Here is a 16,980-nt window from a genome sequence, read left to right on the forward strand (position 1 = left end):
CCCCACACGACACCCCCGCCTAAAGCCACCACTTGGTAGCACCGCGTGTGGCCGCGGCACTGTATAGAAGCACCACGCCCAGCTACGACACTGTGCGACAGCACCGCACCCGACTGCGGTGCCGTGCGGTAGTGCCGCACCTAGCCACGACTATGTCCGACAGCGCTGCACTCGGTTGTGGCGCTGGACCCAGCCAATCCTTGACCCCGCGGAGCCACAGATTTGGCCGCTGTGCCACCAAATAGAAAATTTTCCTATAAATACCCCTACCCCTCATTTCAACATTCCAAGTTTCCTAAAGGGGGGAGCTCCTAAACTCCGAGCCTCTACTCGTTTCCCTTGCAAAGCCTAGTTTTCTTATTTTGAGGCCTTTCCCCAGTCTGATTTTGAGCCTTCGAGCCTTGTCCCTCTGTCCAAATTCTGGATCCCTAGAATCCACTTTCCTTAACCCATTTCCATCAAAACCCCCAAAGTCTCTCTTGGTACTAATGCCTAGTTTTCGAAGTTTTTCGACGTCATTATTCTGTCCGAGGTCCTAGTGCCCGACACTTGTGAACCGTTACTCTGCCCGACATCCGAGTGATTACTTTCCAAAGCTTTCCAACATCGTTACTCTGTCCGAGGTCCTAGTACCCGACACTTGTGAGCCGTTACTCTGCCCAACATTCGGGTGATTACTTTCCAAAGCTTTTCGACACCGTTACTCTGTCTGAGGCCCCATTACCCGATATTCATAAGCTGTTACTCTATCCGACAAAGGGCAAAGCTAGTCTTTTGCCTCCATCTGAGCTGGGGGATGCGATCCGGCCCGTATAATTGCATTGGTTTAAAGCATATAGGCATATAATTCTTTGATCACACTTTAATTTCGTAAAAATGTAGACTTTTAAATTACTCTTGTGTAGTGTACAGTAGTTAATTTAAATTAGTTTAACTTTAAGCAGTTTGTGCATCATTTTAGCTATACATGTGGAAATTGGACATTTATGAAGGGAGAATATTCGAAAACCAACATTTAGTAGAAAGACCGGTTTACCTGGGCAAGGTTAGTTCCTAACACCTTCGCACTTTCGCAGCCTAACCACTCACCCTGAATCTCTGACCAAACCAAGCGATGTCTTATAGCTCTTCATAGGGCTACACCAATGGGTCCTATGCCCTAATCCTAGGTAGTGACTCCATTTCATTTAATTGTATGACCCCAATCCCCCGATAAATCATAACCATTGAGAAGATGCATCCCTTCTCTCTCTCCAACAGGGGGTTTAACGCAACCCCATCTGAACCAAGCGTGTGGTTCACTAGGGAACGCGTGGTTCCGAGAACGGATCCTCACAGTGCCCCACCTCCCCGGGGGTAGAGGCACAACAGGGAGTACCCTCGTTATTTGATTTCACTTCGAACACGATGTATGATGTAGTTAGTACATAAAAGGGGTTAGCCAAACATGTTATCAATCAAACAATGCAAAAGGAAGAATATTCTTGCGTTCAACGGTAGCATCTAGTATTGAAAGCTTGATCATCAATCTCTAATGGAGTCGCCACTGTGAGGATCCGTCCTCCCAGGGGAAATCGTGTGTGTTCCTTGGCGATGCTCTTTTTCAGTTTCGGAGGGGTTTTGGGGTCATGCTCCTCGGTTGGAGAGAGAAGGAATGCATCTTCTCAAGGGTATGTTGACTTATCAGGGGATGGGAGTCATACAATTAAACAAAATAGAGTCGCCACCAAGGATTAGGTCCTAGGATCCATTGGTGTAGCCCTGTGAAGGGCTACGGGACTTCTTTTGGTCTGGTCAGAAATTCGAAGTAAGTGGTTAGGTTACGAGAGTGGGAAGGTGTTAGGCACCCACCTCGCTCAGGTAAACTGGTGTTTCTACTAGATGCTGGTTTTCGAATATTCTCCCTTTATAAATGTCCTATTTCCACATGTATAGCTAAAATGATGCACAAATTGCTTAAAGTTAAACTAATTTAAATTGATTACTGTACACTACACAAGTATAATTTAAAAGTCTACATTATTACGAAATTAAAGTGCGATGAAAGAATTAAATACATGTATGCTTTAAACCAATGCAATTATTACTAGTATAATATGTATATATATATCATACTATTATATAAAAGCACGTTGTGGCAAATCTTTCAGTTACCTATTCTACCCTTCATTGTTATCTAAAATTTCATTCTTCAAATCTTAATCTTTATGTCATTCTTTCTTATAATTTCATAATCTTAGGTACCCTTAGTATTAATTACTATTTGTAATTAATATTAATATTAATAATATTTATTATTATTTGAAGCAAATCTTTCAATTACCTCTTTTATCCTTCATTCTTATCTAAAATTCCAATTTTCTATTCTTAATCTATAGGTCATTCCTTTTTATAATTTCACAATCTTAGGTACCCTTAGTATTAATTATTGTTTTTAATTTGTTGCAAATCTTTCAGTTACCTTTGCTACCCTTCATTCTTATCTAAAATTCCATTCTTCAAATCTTAATCTTTATGTCATTTTTTTCTTATAATTTCATAATCTTAGGTACCATTAGTATTAATTACTGTTTTTAATTAATATTAATATTAATAATATTTATTATTATTTAAAGCAAATCTTTCAATTACCACTTTTATCCTTCATTCTTATCTAAAATTCCAATTTTCTATTCTTAATCTATAGGTCATTCCTTTTTATAATTTCTTAATCTTGGGTACCCATAGTATTAATAATTATTTTTAATTAATAATATTTATTATTATTTAAATTTAAAAATATTCGTTTTTATGTTTGTTTTAATTAAAATTCATGGTTTCAAAATTGAAAAAAAATGGGAGAAAAAGTATATCTAAAACTATATCTATTTATATATATCTCTATCTATTTCTCTATCTCTCTACCACTATTTACAACGTATCAAAGGTATACAAGTGCATATATTATTGAGTAAATTCTGATTTCGTTAATTCCACTATCTAATATCTCTACTTAGAATCCACGTATGGTCACACGTGCATTTGCACGTACATTCTTACTATCATGAACGAAAGAGAGAGAGAGAGAGAGAGAGAGAGAGAGAGATGTTCAGTTCCATTACACTTCCACTATCCTGTAATGGAGTATCAATATCATGAAGACTCTCAAAGATTGGATTAACCACTTTAATTAAAGTACATTCATTCTCGACACAGACATTGCCAAAGCTATTTGTCATTCTATAATCTATTCTGTCTAGTAGTAAACAAAATATTATTTATGACCCATAACATATGCTGGTAAATGCTTTATCATAAATAGGTCATAAATTTAAATAGAAATTATACCAAAGAAAACCATAGCTATATGCTGGACTTTTTTTCCTCTACATATGGTTTTCTTAGGTAGAACTCATGTGCAGTGCTACTAGAGAAGCATAGGCTCCATCCTTTATCTTCATTAGCACCTCATGCCTTCCCTTCTCAACAATGACACCATTCTTTACCACAGCGATGATATCAGCCCCTTTGATTGTGGAGAGGCGATGAGCAACTACCACAGTCGTCCTGTTCACCATAACGTTGTCCAGTGCATCTTGAACTATACGCTCTGATTCTGCATCTAATGCACTTGTTGCCTCATCAAGTAGAAGGATTTTTGGGTCCTTCAGCATTGCTCTTGCAATGGCTATCCGTTGCTTCTGCCCACCTGACATTTGCACTCCCCTTTCTCCCACATGTGTGTCATAGCTATGTGGCAAGCCTGATATGAAGTTGTGTGCATTGGATGCTTTTGCAGCTTCAATTATCTCATCTTCAGATGCACCTCCTTGTTTTCCATAAGCAATGTTATTACGGATTGTTTCATTGAATAATATAGGCTCTTGGCTTACCAAACCCATCTGTTGCCTTAGCCAACTTAGTTTGAGCTTGCGAATTTCCAACCCATCCAATGTTATATTCCCAGAATCTGGATCATAAAACCTTTCTAATAGGCTTATAACAGTTGATTTTCCACTACCACTTTCTCCAACTAAAGCAACAGTCTGCAAGCGACAAAGATATAATAATGTTAATAGTTGAGAAGAAACTAGAATGGACATAAGTTAAATCAAAGTGTAGCTGCAGGAATGTTACGGCTACCCTGCTAGCAGCCAAGGATATGGGATTTTAAATAGTATTTAAAAAATACTAAAACCTGAGAGGGTATTTATGAATCCAAAGGGGAAGTGAATTATTCCATTTCCTTGGCTGCCACCATTGTAGTATATAGGAACATTCCTGCTACAAGTGTAGTAGCAAAATTGTTTCCTTGCTAAGTAGATACCATTCCAGAGGGGATGCTCAAACATAAGTCCTTGAAGATTTGCACGTCAGGGCGCATGGAGTATTTGAAGCTAACATGTTGCAACTCGATGTCTCCTCTGACATTAGGTAGGGTAATACCTACATCATTACTTGAATCAATCTTGGGTTTACTATCAAGTATGTCAAAAATTGAAGCTGCAGAATCCTTAGCTTTGTTGGTATCTGGACCCAATGCACTGCTTTGTGAAATTCCCGTTGCAGTAATTATCAAAGTAAAGAAAACCTGAATCAAATCTTCAGATGATTAGAGACCAAAATATTGCGTTTCGGGGGCGGAAGAAGAACGTGATTGCTACTAGTCTACCTTGAAAACTTCTACAAATGTTGCTTTTCCATGTTGAATCAGTTGAGCTCCGACATAGAAACAAAGGGCATTGGTGCAGTAGAGTGCAAATATGGAGAAACCAAAGCTTGAACCACTTACGATCCCTAGCCGGACTCCTTGCTTCAATGGGGCGTCGCATTTGTGCTTGTAAAGGTCCATTACTTTTTCTTCTGCACAAAAGGACGCAACAGTTCGGATGCCACCTACGGCATCATTTGCAACTTGGCTTGCTTCTTCGTACATGACCTGCCACACAAATGGTACATGTTTCTTAACAAAAGTAGAGGCTAATAAGAGTTCAAATTGGGAACTTTTGTGTTTTGCTATACTTCAATCTTCATGATTGGAGAAATCTTAGGCTACTGTAATTTCCAATATGTTTCTAGGGATATCAATGTTAGGGTTGCAAAAACAACTTTTTCAACTTTCTCTTGGCTATGTTTGGTTGGATAGGAAATTAAAGAGACAGGAAGGGAAAATTTTCAAACTAAAAAACGAAACTTTTGTAATCATTATCTCATTTGATTGTATAAATTACTTAAATTTCTTATCATATTTAATAATAATACATTTTACATGTAATTTTTATTTTAGTTATTAAACCAAAAGGAAATGGATGCAGAAGTAAAGTGAAATTTAATAACCCAATATGGTATAATTTGGAATTAGTGATATAGTCACATGAGGTAATAATTACATTTTCTTTTTTTAGTTTAAAATTTTCACTTCCCTTCCCTTTAATTCCTTTTGCAACCAAACAAAGGCTTTATGATTTGAGCAACACACAAAATCAGTATGTGTAAGATCAATAAAACACAAAAGAAAAACAAGCACATACATAAAGAAGAGGTAAGAGATTTACGTGGTTCGACAATACTGCTTACATCCACGGAATGAGATCCAACTTTCACTAAATAGTACAACCCTTGGGTTTTGACATCCAAACCCAAGGCCCCATGTATACCCTTCTCTCATCTCTCATTCACTCAATATCTTCACCTTTGCTCCATGCTTAGTCCTTGTATACATGTTGCATCCATATTGTACCTCTTGGACTCTCACTTGAATCTTCACATCTTGGCTCCTAACTTAGATCAACGCTACTCTCTTTGGTAAACACCTCCATCCTTTTATAGGACACTTCTACTTTGTTGTTTTCTCTCTCCTTAGAGAAACTCATTAATTCTCTCTCCTCTTCTATCTTGTTGGGTAAGGTTTTACTTTCTCTTTCCTTATAGAAAATCCATTAACTCTCTCTCATTTACTTGGCTTAATGTCTTCAACCACCAACCACTTCTACTCGTTTGAAAGACCCAATCTACCTAATCTTGTTGAAGACTTCACTCTTTTGCATACTTGGAAGACTCTATTTTCTTGAAGACTTTGGCTCCTTAGAAAACTCCAACACTTAGAAGGCTCCACCTCTTCCACTCTCTTGGAAGACCCAACCTTGCAAGCATTCATTAACTCTCTTTCTTCTTCCATAGTAGAGAAAACCCACTACACGCACATCCCCAAGTGACCCACTCATATGGCAATTGCACATATGGACTTGGACCCAACATGGTCCAACACTAACAAATTCTCTACCTTCTCCATCCGTCCATCTAGACCATTGAACTGAACCTTCAACCTTTTGAGATAAAATTCACCAAACCTAACAATCAACAGGTTAATTGATTCCCTATTCACAAAGGCGCTATCTATGACTTGTACAATAGTATGGCCTAATTCCACTCCGTGATTGATGGAGCTATGTAACTTGTCAATTATGTGTTTCTCATGTGCTTCAAAATAAATTGACTTCCCACCAAAAAGATAATTGTGTACATTTTTGCTTTTTTATCAATAAATATATCTATTGATTCTCATTTACCCAGGCCTGCTCACCCATTGGTCGAGATGCTTGTGATAGGGTGTAGGAAACACCACCAAGTAGAGATCTTATATATATATTGGGGAGGGTTGAAATGAAAAGCTAAGGTTATCAAATCTGTTCCATAGCTAGTTCATTGGTTGATTGCAGTACATTCATTGTTTTCAAATTAATGATCATTGCGTGTTTTTGTAGCATTCTCATGATCATTTCTTAGGAAAAATGGTTCCTACACACTCGTGGTAGGAAATCTTCCTAAAAATCCCCCTTTAATTACAACCACTTGGATAGATGATGTGGCTATTTTGATTATCGGATACAGAGGTTGTGGTTTGAAATATCCACATGTAAAATCTTAAAGCATAATTTAATCAAATACCCTTTGATGTATTGACTTTCATTCTATGTATGTCCATGCACACCTATGGTATCTAACCAGTATTGTGGACTTTCATATAGCCCTAGATCTTCAAAACTTTGTTTTTCATGTGGCAAACTCTGAGTAGGTTGGTTTCTCGCATTTGAATAAAGCACCTAGAGGTTGAGATGTCCATAAAAATTCAGGACCCATTTGAACTACTACGTAGCAGTTGCTAACACTTAAGTTGGGAATGTAGGAAAGGTTCCCATCACTAGGTATTTAGAGGCTTGCCTCCCCCATACTGGAGAAAGTTTTTCTCTACCTGTGGAGAAGGGTTCACTCACCCATCTAGAGTCATTATTACTCAACCCGCACTAAACAAGATTAAAACTATCCCTCCCCTCCCCCCTCCCCTCCCCTCCCCTCCCCTCCCCTCATAATGATGCCTATCCCACTACTGTGAAGATTTTCACAATGATTTTCCTTCATTGTGGGTAAAGGGAAACTGGGTCCCCCTACTTTTGTCCTTTTTTTTGGGGGGGGGGTGTAGAGGGGGGATTGGCCTAGCACTACATGTCTACATTAGGCCATCAATAGCCTATAAACTTCTTTCCTGAAAAAAATAAACTATAAACTCCATTAAAGGCTGCATTCCATTCTCCTAGTGTTGTTGATCCCCCCTTTTCATAGTTGGAAAACCAGGTTTTCTGACTTGACTCGTCTTTCAAAAAAACCTGGTGACTTGTCCTTGTCACATCCGGTCAAGGAGAGTTGTGTTTTTCTTAAAATTTAGTGCAATAAATATGTATATATTAATAAAAAATACAAGAAATACAAAAAATGGGAAAATTGTAAAAATTAAGGAATCACATATCAATGCATTTTGAATTTATACAATTGAATAAGAGAAAGGAGTCGAGAAGTTAAGAGTTTCTGCCTGTTTTAGAATAAGGATATACTATTTCACTCAATTTAGTTTCTAAGTGGATCGACTTTTTGACTTTTTAAAAAATGACTAAAGTCGCCAAGTTTTTCTTGTCTCAAATAAAAATTTTGAGTCTTATTTGACTCGGACGATTGATGATTGAGTCTTGTTATTTTTTTTCTTCTAGCTTAGTCTGCATACTCATGACTAGGTTTTCCAAAATGTTAACTCGACTGAAATGACTCGCCCTAGTCAAACCCAGTTTTCCAACTATGGGCCCTAAGGCCCTTGAGTAGGATAGAGAAAAAAAACACTATGCCCCTATTCCTCATTGGAAGATATTGATAAGTATATCATACGTATATTTCCCAATATTTTTTTTTGGTACGAAACTATAATTCCCAATATTTAACAGCTAAAATGTAGCAGTGCTAGAGCGCTACGAAGTTATACTAACCATATATAATCTTAACCGTAGATCTGATTCTAGTGAATCTGAGCCGTTATCTACAATTCCAACGGCACGCCGGGCTCACTGCTGCAACTCCCCCCCTCCTTGTAGCAATATCACAGCCCTCCCTTCCCACCGACCCAGCCCACACTCATTTGCAACACCACATTTCAATCTTTGTTTTGTGCCCTACATTGTCGTGTCATTCTCTCATCTGGGTTTGATTCAGATTCGCTCATCTGAACCATTTTTGGATTGAAAGAAACGAAAGTTGTGGAGTTTATGTTGTTTTCTTATTCCAGGGATTTCAGGTATGGGTTAATCTTTTTTTCTGTATTTTTCTTATTATCGTTTTCTTTACTCTCTAAGAAAAAATTAGTATTTTTGGAGTTTCTTTAGTTTCATTTTAAAATGGGAGACGAAAAAGTGATGGGTTGTTGCACAGGGGTGGATTACAGGAGGGCTGTAATAGCAAAAACTGTTATAAACTGTTACAAAAATGAAAAAATGAAAAAGGCAAAAACGGTTATAAATTTCCAGTTTACAAGGTTTAATTCAGGGACAAACCTTGGCATCTGCGCTGAATCCTTGCAGAAACTTCGTCTGAACATACCCCTGCAAACCTACAATAGGTAACAAAACTAGAATAACGATTGTCAGTATCCAATTAGCTGAGAATGCTATTGTAAGCCCCGCTATTACTGCTGCAATGTTCTGAGCCGCTAATGCCAAGCTATCACCCACAAGACCACGCACGTTTGCGGCATCTGCAGATAGTCTTGCCCCAATAGCACCACTGAAATGGAACAGAAAATGTCAAATGTGAGAGAGCCAACAAGATACAGGATATGTTTAGAATAAGGTCAGAGAAGTCTTCAGAGAAGAAAGAGAACCATTATAAAACTGACCTTGAATGTGAAGGGTCATCAAACCAACTAATTTCTTGGTGCACCACTTTTTCAAATGACATGGATCGAATTCTTAGAATCAGTTTGCCACCAGCTACTCCAAATAAGTATCGTTGCACAGGTGAACAAACCAAGGAAACGCAGCCCAGCACCACAAACCTAATTGCCCAAATGCCTGAATCTTTTTTGAGTTGATCTTTAGGCTCATAGAGAGTTTTGATGGCAGATGATAGCAATAGCCCAAAGATAGGTGCGACCACACCAGATATGGCTGCAGCAATAGCTCCTAGAAGCATAACTGGCACCTCTGGCTTGTTAAGGCAAGCTAGCCGTTTGATTGAAACGTTTCGAGGTTTCATCTCTTCTTCATCTTTTACTTCAATTTCATAGGAGCCAAATGTATGTGACAATTGCCTTCCGCCTGAAGAACCTCTGCTGAAGGATCTCTTATTTCCAGATGATTTCTGGCTACTGGATTTGTTCAGTGTCAAATCATCATCAACGATCTCTACCTCATCTGGGTCTCCACTAGGTACTTCATCAGCTTGATGGGCCCCTTCTTGCAAACGAATGAGCTGAGAATAGGCTCCTTCTGGATCCTTGGTCAACTCAGCATGTGTGCCTAATTAACATATCGGAGTTTTAGAGAGGGTGTAAGTGGTGAGCTGACAAATAACATCAAACTCAGCATCTCTACTTAATTAACAAAGTAAAAATTTAAAAGAAATTAAGAGATGGTGAAGAACAGAGATTGAAGATTTTAAAAGAAATGTTGAGATTACCTTGCTCCACAATTTTTCCCATGTGAACCACTGCTATGACATCTGCATTCCTTATTGTTGTTAGACGATGGGCAACAACAATAGTTGTTCGATTTTTCATGACTCTTACTAATGCATCCTGAACTATTCGTTCTGATTCAGCATCTAATGCACTTGTTGCCTCATCAAGAAGTAGGATCTTTGGGTTCTTCAAGATGGCCCTTGCAATTGCAATTCTCTGTTTCTGTCCACCAGAGATTTGTGTTCCGTGCTCACCCACCATGGTGTCAACCCCCTGTAATTAACCATTGCAGCATTCAACCATATCATTCATGTTTTTTTTTTTCTTATTCTCATGGAAACCTTTCAGTATTAAATTAGAAACAAAATATGTATATTGAAAGGAAGGGGTATGTACCAAGGGCAGCTTGTCAATGAACTTTGCGGCATTAGCAAGCTCAATCGCTGTCCTGATTTCATCATCTGTTGCATTTTCCTTCCCATAAGCTATGTTCCCTTTTATAGTTGTTGTAAACATGACGGGTTCCTGTCCAACAATTCCAATCTTCTCCCTTATCCATTTGAGCTGCAGTTTCTTCAAGTTGACACCATCTATAAGAACTTCACCAGCTTCGGGATCATAGAATCTTTCCACCAAGCCGATCACTGTCGACTTCCCACTTCCACTATGCCCAACTAAAGCTGCCGTGGATCCACTCGCAACACGCAGTGAGAAATCAGAAAATATTTGTACCTCAGGCCTTGCTGGGTATCTGAAATACACATTTTTTAGTTCCACATCTCCCTTAATGTCTTCCAGTATTAGCCCACTTGTGTCATCGATGTCAATCAGTGGCTTCCGTTTGATGGTCTTAAACATTTTATATGCTGCAGCTCCCCCTGCTGCAAAGGCATCCATGCTTGGAGATGCCTGTCCCAAAGCCCTTACACAAGAAAACCAAAGAGAAGGTAAGAGAACATACCGTGACTTGTAATATAGCTTATTGTTATGCATATGGATCCTCAATTATCTCCTTTTTAATAAATCTGATACTTACATTCCTCCAGTCATGAGTGCGATGATGACATTGATGATTTGTCCACCATTGTAGCCATTGTTAATGATCAATTTTGCACCATAGTATATGGCTAAACCATAGCTGCTGAACATGACAACTATAACAGCACCAGTTCCTATGCCAGAGATAAGACCCTGCTGAACCATGAAGGTGTATGCACGTTGTAATGCTACATTATATTTGTTTATGGCATGCTTCTCTCCAGTGAAGGATGCAACCTGGAAAATTCACATTAAAAGAAAAAATCACATTTGGTTCAATAAGATCAGAAATAATATGAATGAAGTCATAGATTATAGATCATTAATTCACTGGAGTCTTCCTTGATGTCTTACTGTTCTAATAGCTCCAACTGTTTGTTCTACAGTATTTCCCGCCTCAGCATATGCAATTTGTCCACGGCTTGCCATTTTTGATACGAATACTGCTGTGAGACTGCCAAAAACCACAAGTGGAGGAATGCAGGAGAGCATTACCAATGTAAGACGCCATCCTCTTGTAAAAGCCATTGCAAATCCACCAACAAAAGTGGACATGAGTTGTATGAACTTCCCAACCTGAGAAAAAATTCCAACTATATGATATGGATTCTTGAATTTCCCCCCTCCCCTTTACCGATCTCAATTTTTTTTTTCCTTTTATTTTTTTGGATCAATTGAATTTTCTCTACAGAAGGAGAAGGAATGGATCATATCTACCTTTTCACCCATGGCATCTTGGATTAGAATCGTATCCCCAGACATTCTCCCAATGACTTCTCCAGTGGTTGTTTCTGTGTCAAAGAATGAAATGTCTTGTCTTAAAATGGTTTTCAGGTATAGAGCTCGAATTCGTGCAGCTTGCCTCTCGCCTGTGACCATCCAACAGGACACCTCTGGAACAATAACAAGTGGAAGCTGATTCAGAATTTTATCACTTCTAGTTGCAGCACAATTTAAACCTTTGATTTGCTTGGGTAAGACAAAGTAGTCAATGTCAACCAGTATTTTGGTGGCTACCGAAAATCAAAAGTTATAAGCTGGTTATCAAATGACAGAGCTGCATCAAACATTATATAAGGTCCTTATATATGAGTTCTCAATTTAGAAACTCTGATCATGATCTGCTCAATTTAAAGATGGATTTCGGAAAAGAACTCTCTTTTAGCAGCAACAGCTTTAAATAGCTTGAAGCTGAGCATGATCCACTCCCAATGACTTCTCCAGTGAGTTCTTTAAATTGAGTTCAGAGCTCTGCTGCTGTTGATATTAGTCTGGCAGAGCTTATGCTCAAACTAGCCTATAACAAATTCTAGAAATAAAGTGTGTTGAGCACATAGTGCAAATGACAGTGACTGTGTGTTGGTTGTCATTGTTGTCAACACAGTGCATGTGTGTTGTTGTTGTCAACATAGTGCATCTTGGTGCAGTACAGGATATAGGCAGTGCAGAGTGATAGACCGGGGCAGTGTAAGTGATCATGACAATGTATAGATAGCATTCTGGATTAGTTGGCAGACTTCAGGCAGTGGCTGGATAGTGTCCCAGCATCCCCAGTAGTTCTTACAATGTTCACAATGGCAGTGACATCATTACAGGGGTTTGTAAGTGTATACATAGGTCACATAGTGTTTCGGAGTCATCCAGGGGCATTTCTATCATTTTCAGGCGTAGACAACATTACAGGGGCATTTCTATAATTTTATAGAGTACTGATGGTCTAAAGAGATGACAGTCAGCATAGAGAGAGTATTTTGGTGATTATGTCAGTCACAGAGGTCAGTGGAGTGTTGATACAACTCATAGGGGTATTTTGATCATTTAACAATGAGGTGACATGTTGGCAGTGATGCAGGAGCATCTGGGCTTATGTGGCAGCATATTACAAATTGTTTGGAAGCCTTAAACAGCCTTGGGTGAAGACTAGGTGCATTAAGAATGTTAATTTCATAGGTTTTCGCACTGACAGCATGTTCATTGACATTTTCAGAGGGTGTAATGGCGGAACTGGGCGGAGCAATCTGCATGAGTATTTTAGTTCGTCGAATCCTCTTCAAAAGGCAACTAGAATCGCGCAATTTTGAGTTTGGACGGCGAAGTTATAGTGATTCCTAGTTGGTCACCTAAAATGAAGGGCATTTTAGGGAATCCGATTTGTTTTTGGCTTCCCCTGAGTAATACAGCAAGGATTTTATTGATGTGGACAGTTTAGATTAGTAGTGCTCCTCGTCATGGATACGTGGCCGCAAACGGCGCTCAAATCGGAGGTAAAACGAAGAAGTTATGGCCTAGATTCCATTTCGGGATCTCTGGTAGGCTGGGAGTGCAAAAGATTCAGATCGATAAGACCACATTCAACTGAGATTTTAAAATTTGAATGAGCGGTTGAGATTTATCCTTGAAGGTAAACCATGTGGTCCCTGAGTATGTGCAACGCATGTGTAGAGAAGCGCCCAGAAAAGATTCTCTTTGGGAGGATCTTATGACCCCTGCCTTTTCAAGATGAAATGGATGACTATCTGAGGGCTCAGAAGTATTACCGCTTTCACCGACAGATCTGATGGCTCGCAGTTTGCCGTACGAGACAACCAGTGAGAGATCGAAACGTGGTCTGACGACTGACGCAGCCAACCAACTTTTTGACTTTGATTTAATGCCAATCTGACAGACTCTATTAAATATTCACTTCCATGATTCTGATCCAGGGGTCTCTGATTTGCGCGATGCTGCACATGTGCTACATGGGATCAAGCTCCGTTTTAGTGCATTGCGTGTACACCTTGCTCTCCCTCGAGATTCCATTTCAAGCCCTGTGAATGGCCCAAATTGAAATTGTGATATCTCCCTCATTTGGTCAACCAAATTGAGTTTTCTCGTTTTGAAGAGCTCTATCTCCTAGTAAAAAAAAAACGGAGGTGTTATTCACTGAAAAACTCGGATTTATGGTTGAACCCATGTCCCCTCTTATGTTAATGCATTGAAGACCTCCATCTACATTCTTAGGCTTGCTTGAAGGCACCCTGCTTCTCCATTATTGGTGGATGAGCTGCATTGAAGAACTTATGAGGCATTAAGTGAGGTTTTGTGAAGAAATAGAAAAGGAAGGAGAAAAGAAAAAGCCCTTTTTCCCTCCTTCTTGTATGCACTTGAACCCAACCCTACTTGCTTTCTTACACATGTATAGCTTCATTGAAGCTGTTGTAATGGAGGGGAAACATTGATGCCTGAATTTGCTTAGTGTGGCTAACAAAAATGGAGTGAAAGAAAGGGGAAGAAAGAAAAGAGAAAGAAAAAGGAAGGGATAGAAGAAGGAAAGAAGAAGAAAGAAGAAGGGGAAAAGAGGAAGAAGAGAAGAGAGAAATTTGTGTGTATGTGTGTGCACTCAAGGTGTTTGTGAAAACACCAATGAAGAAGAATTGAGAGTGTGTTAGGGATTGTCTATTGCCAGGATATCCCTGTGAAGGTCTACCATTGCCAGGGAACCTTCTCCGAAGCCGGATTGCCAACATCGAGCTTCTCCAAAATACCAGTGATCAGAAATATAGCATGTTGTGAGCATTCCTTACCCATTGGCATGTCTTTTTGATATTGTGTGTTTCTTTGTATATGCTAGTTAGGTTGTAATACTGCAAAGACCTAGACTAGATGTGATTTCATTGTAGGACATTGTTATTAGCCTGATTCTATATTTAGGTAACCAATAGGTGCTGGGTACCATTGGGGGTAACACCCTTGCTCTTGTATTCATCAGGGATTGAAGTAGGCAAGGTGTCTTGAGTCATAGTTGTGACTGAAACACCATTGGGGTAGCTTGCCCTTGCCTTTGATTATCAATGGTTGAAACAAGTGTAGGACTTGGACTATTGATTGTGGTTGAAGACTAGTAGTGAGTAAATACTGAGCCCAAGTTTGGGCATTACTTCGTGCACGTAGGCAACTTGCCAAAGCACATATATCTCTGTGTTGTGGATGCTTGGATACTTGCTTTTGTTAGAAGTGTTTTTCTGCAGGATGGGTATACACACCTAGTAGAGCCTTTGACTGTCAGGCTGGGGTGTGTATGTGATTTTATGTGCTATTAGTGAGGACCTCCATAAGTGATTAAGATTGTGTCTAAGTGAGGGACTTTCAGAAGTTGACATAGTAGCTCTTCGTAACATTGTGATCATCAACTCTTAGCAGCAGGGGTTCTAACTGTGGTTGTGTGTTTGTGCATTTGAGGGGATAGTTTAGTGGTTGTGTTGAGTGTTCGAGACATCAACAAGTGAATTGGGAGGTGAGCCTGTTGAGGGAAAAAGTTTTTGGGTACACTGATTTACCCCCCTTCTCAATATCCACTTGGGAACAACAAAGTGTAAATAATTTTATAATGCATAGGGAGGAAATGGTCATTTACTTACGAAATAATGCACAAACACCTGTACCAATAGCTAAGTACACGAATTTCAGAGCCACCTGAAAATCACAATTGAAACCAAATAAGTTGAAGTAACATACGATTTACACTTCCATTGAAAAGAAAAAAAAAATGACTCGCACAAAACGACCCAACCTGGGTAATTCAAGTAGGCAGAACTATTCGTTTAAAAAATTCAACTATAGCACTATTGCTAATATCCATAATGTTATTTTTTCACTGTTGAGTTCCTTGTGTTGATTTAGATGCTTGGAGTCGAACCACCCACCTTTGAAGATATCCATAGTTGTCCCATTCGTTGCTTATGAGCATGATTTTGCATTATACGACCATGAATAGAAACTTTTCCCCAAAAAAAGAGAAAGAACGCTACCTGGTAGTGTGCGGCACGAGGCCCGTCCGCCCAGACACAGGGCCGCATGAAATGACCATCGTGCCCCCATGGAAAGGTAAAAATCCCTGGAGGGATGGCAATCATTTCGGGCTAGCATGATAACACTTCTGTTTCTAAGCTATGTTTCTATTCCGAAAATGACTTTTTGTATTTATGTTACTTGGCCAAATTTCTAGACAAAAAAAAACATTTGGTAGCGCATAATAATTTTTATTTCTGGGCCATGAAAGAAACATAAACACGTTTGTTACATACAATAATTTTTGTTTTTGGAAGTTCTATAGATTTTCAAAAATACCATTGAATATCTAAAAATTTGGGGGTGACGGTGGAGGTGGTGGTAGTGGTGGCAGTGATGGAGCTGGTGGAGGTAGTGGCAGATTGGCGGTGGATGAAGTTGCATCAGAACCTTAGAGGTGGTGTTTTACTTTGAATATGAAATTAATGTTTTACCCATCAAATTAACCATATGCTCATTAAAGAACAATTCCCCTCATTTCTTCCTTTTATTTCTGGGACAAAGAAGCTTCAAATTGGAAAAAATTTTTCTCATTTCCCCACAATGTTTTTGTCCCGGTTCATTCTCAAGAACAAAAAAATGAACTGATGTTAACAAATGAATTTCTATTCTTTTCTTGTTTAGAGGAACAAAAAAAAAAAAAATAGAGAAATAAAAAAACAGAAGTGTTATCATATAGGACCTTTGTGTGGCCTTGTGTTTGGGTGTTGGGGCCACGCACCATGACCAGAGAACGCTCTGTTTCCCCCCAAAAAAAAAATACTAAAAGAGAAGCTAATGGGCATGCTGAGCAGGTTGTCACGGACTTAAACCTCTCTAAGCAACCGTGTTGGCACTTAGCACTCACGCTAGCACTAAGTCAGCCTTTCCACAACTCTAGCAAGGGGCTTGAGAAGAGAACTTAGAGAACAAGAGAGTTTGAGTGTACAGAACTTGTATTCTACTAGAAAGCTTGAGTACAAAGCTTGAATGCTAACTTGCTTGGTTGGCTGGGTGGTTAGGTGGTGCCTTGGCCAAATGAGGCCACCTCTATTTATAGGCAACCAAGAACCCAAAGAATGCCTAAGATATTTACAAGTGTCCTCCATCCAATGGTGGAGAACTTTCTAGCCTAAAAGACTAGAACCTTCCCACCTCCT

The 16,980-nt window shown here is 39.2% G+C and overlaps 1 protein-coding gene across 1 annotated transcript; it reads right to left on the reverse strand.

Moving 5' to 3' along the window:
- Positions 1–3,281: 3,281 nt before the first annotated feature.
- On the reverse strand, positions 3,282–15,451 carry LOC122639444 (ABC transporter B family member 9-like). The gene is made up of 11 exons (XM_043832307.1): positions 15,412–15,451; positions 11,732–11,907; positions 11,369–11,590; positions 11,013–11,251; positions 10,373–10,898; positions 9,976–10,249; positions 9,194–9,815; positions 8,853–9,081; positions 4,652–4,918; positions 4,307–4,570; positions 3,282–4,025 (listed from the first exon to the last, which is right to left on the reverse strand). The coding sequence occupies exons 2-11, from the start codon at positions 11,891–11,893 to the stop codon at positions 3,381–3,383; spliced, it is 3,450 nt and encodes a 1,149-aa protein (XP_043688242.1). The 5' UTR covers positions 11,894–11,907; positions 15,412–15,451; the 3' UTR covers positions 3,282–3,380.
- Positions 15,452–16,980: the final 1,529 nt, after the last annotated feature.

The sequence above is a fragment of the Telopea speciosissima genome, chromosome 9 (genome assembly GCF_018873765.1).
Source record: "Telopea speciosissima isolate NSW1024214 ecotype Mountain lineage chromosome 9, Tspe_v1, whole genome shotgun sequence".
NCBI classification, from domain to species: domain Eukaryota; kingdom Viridiplantae; phylum Streptophyta; class Magnoliopsida; order Proteales; family Proteaceae; genus Telopea; species Telopea speciosissima.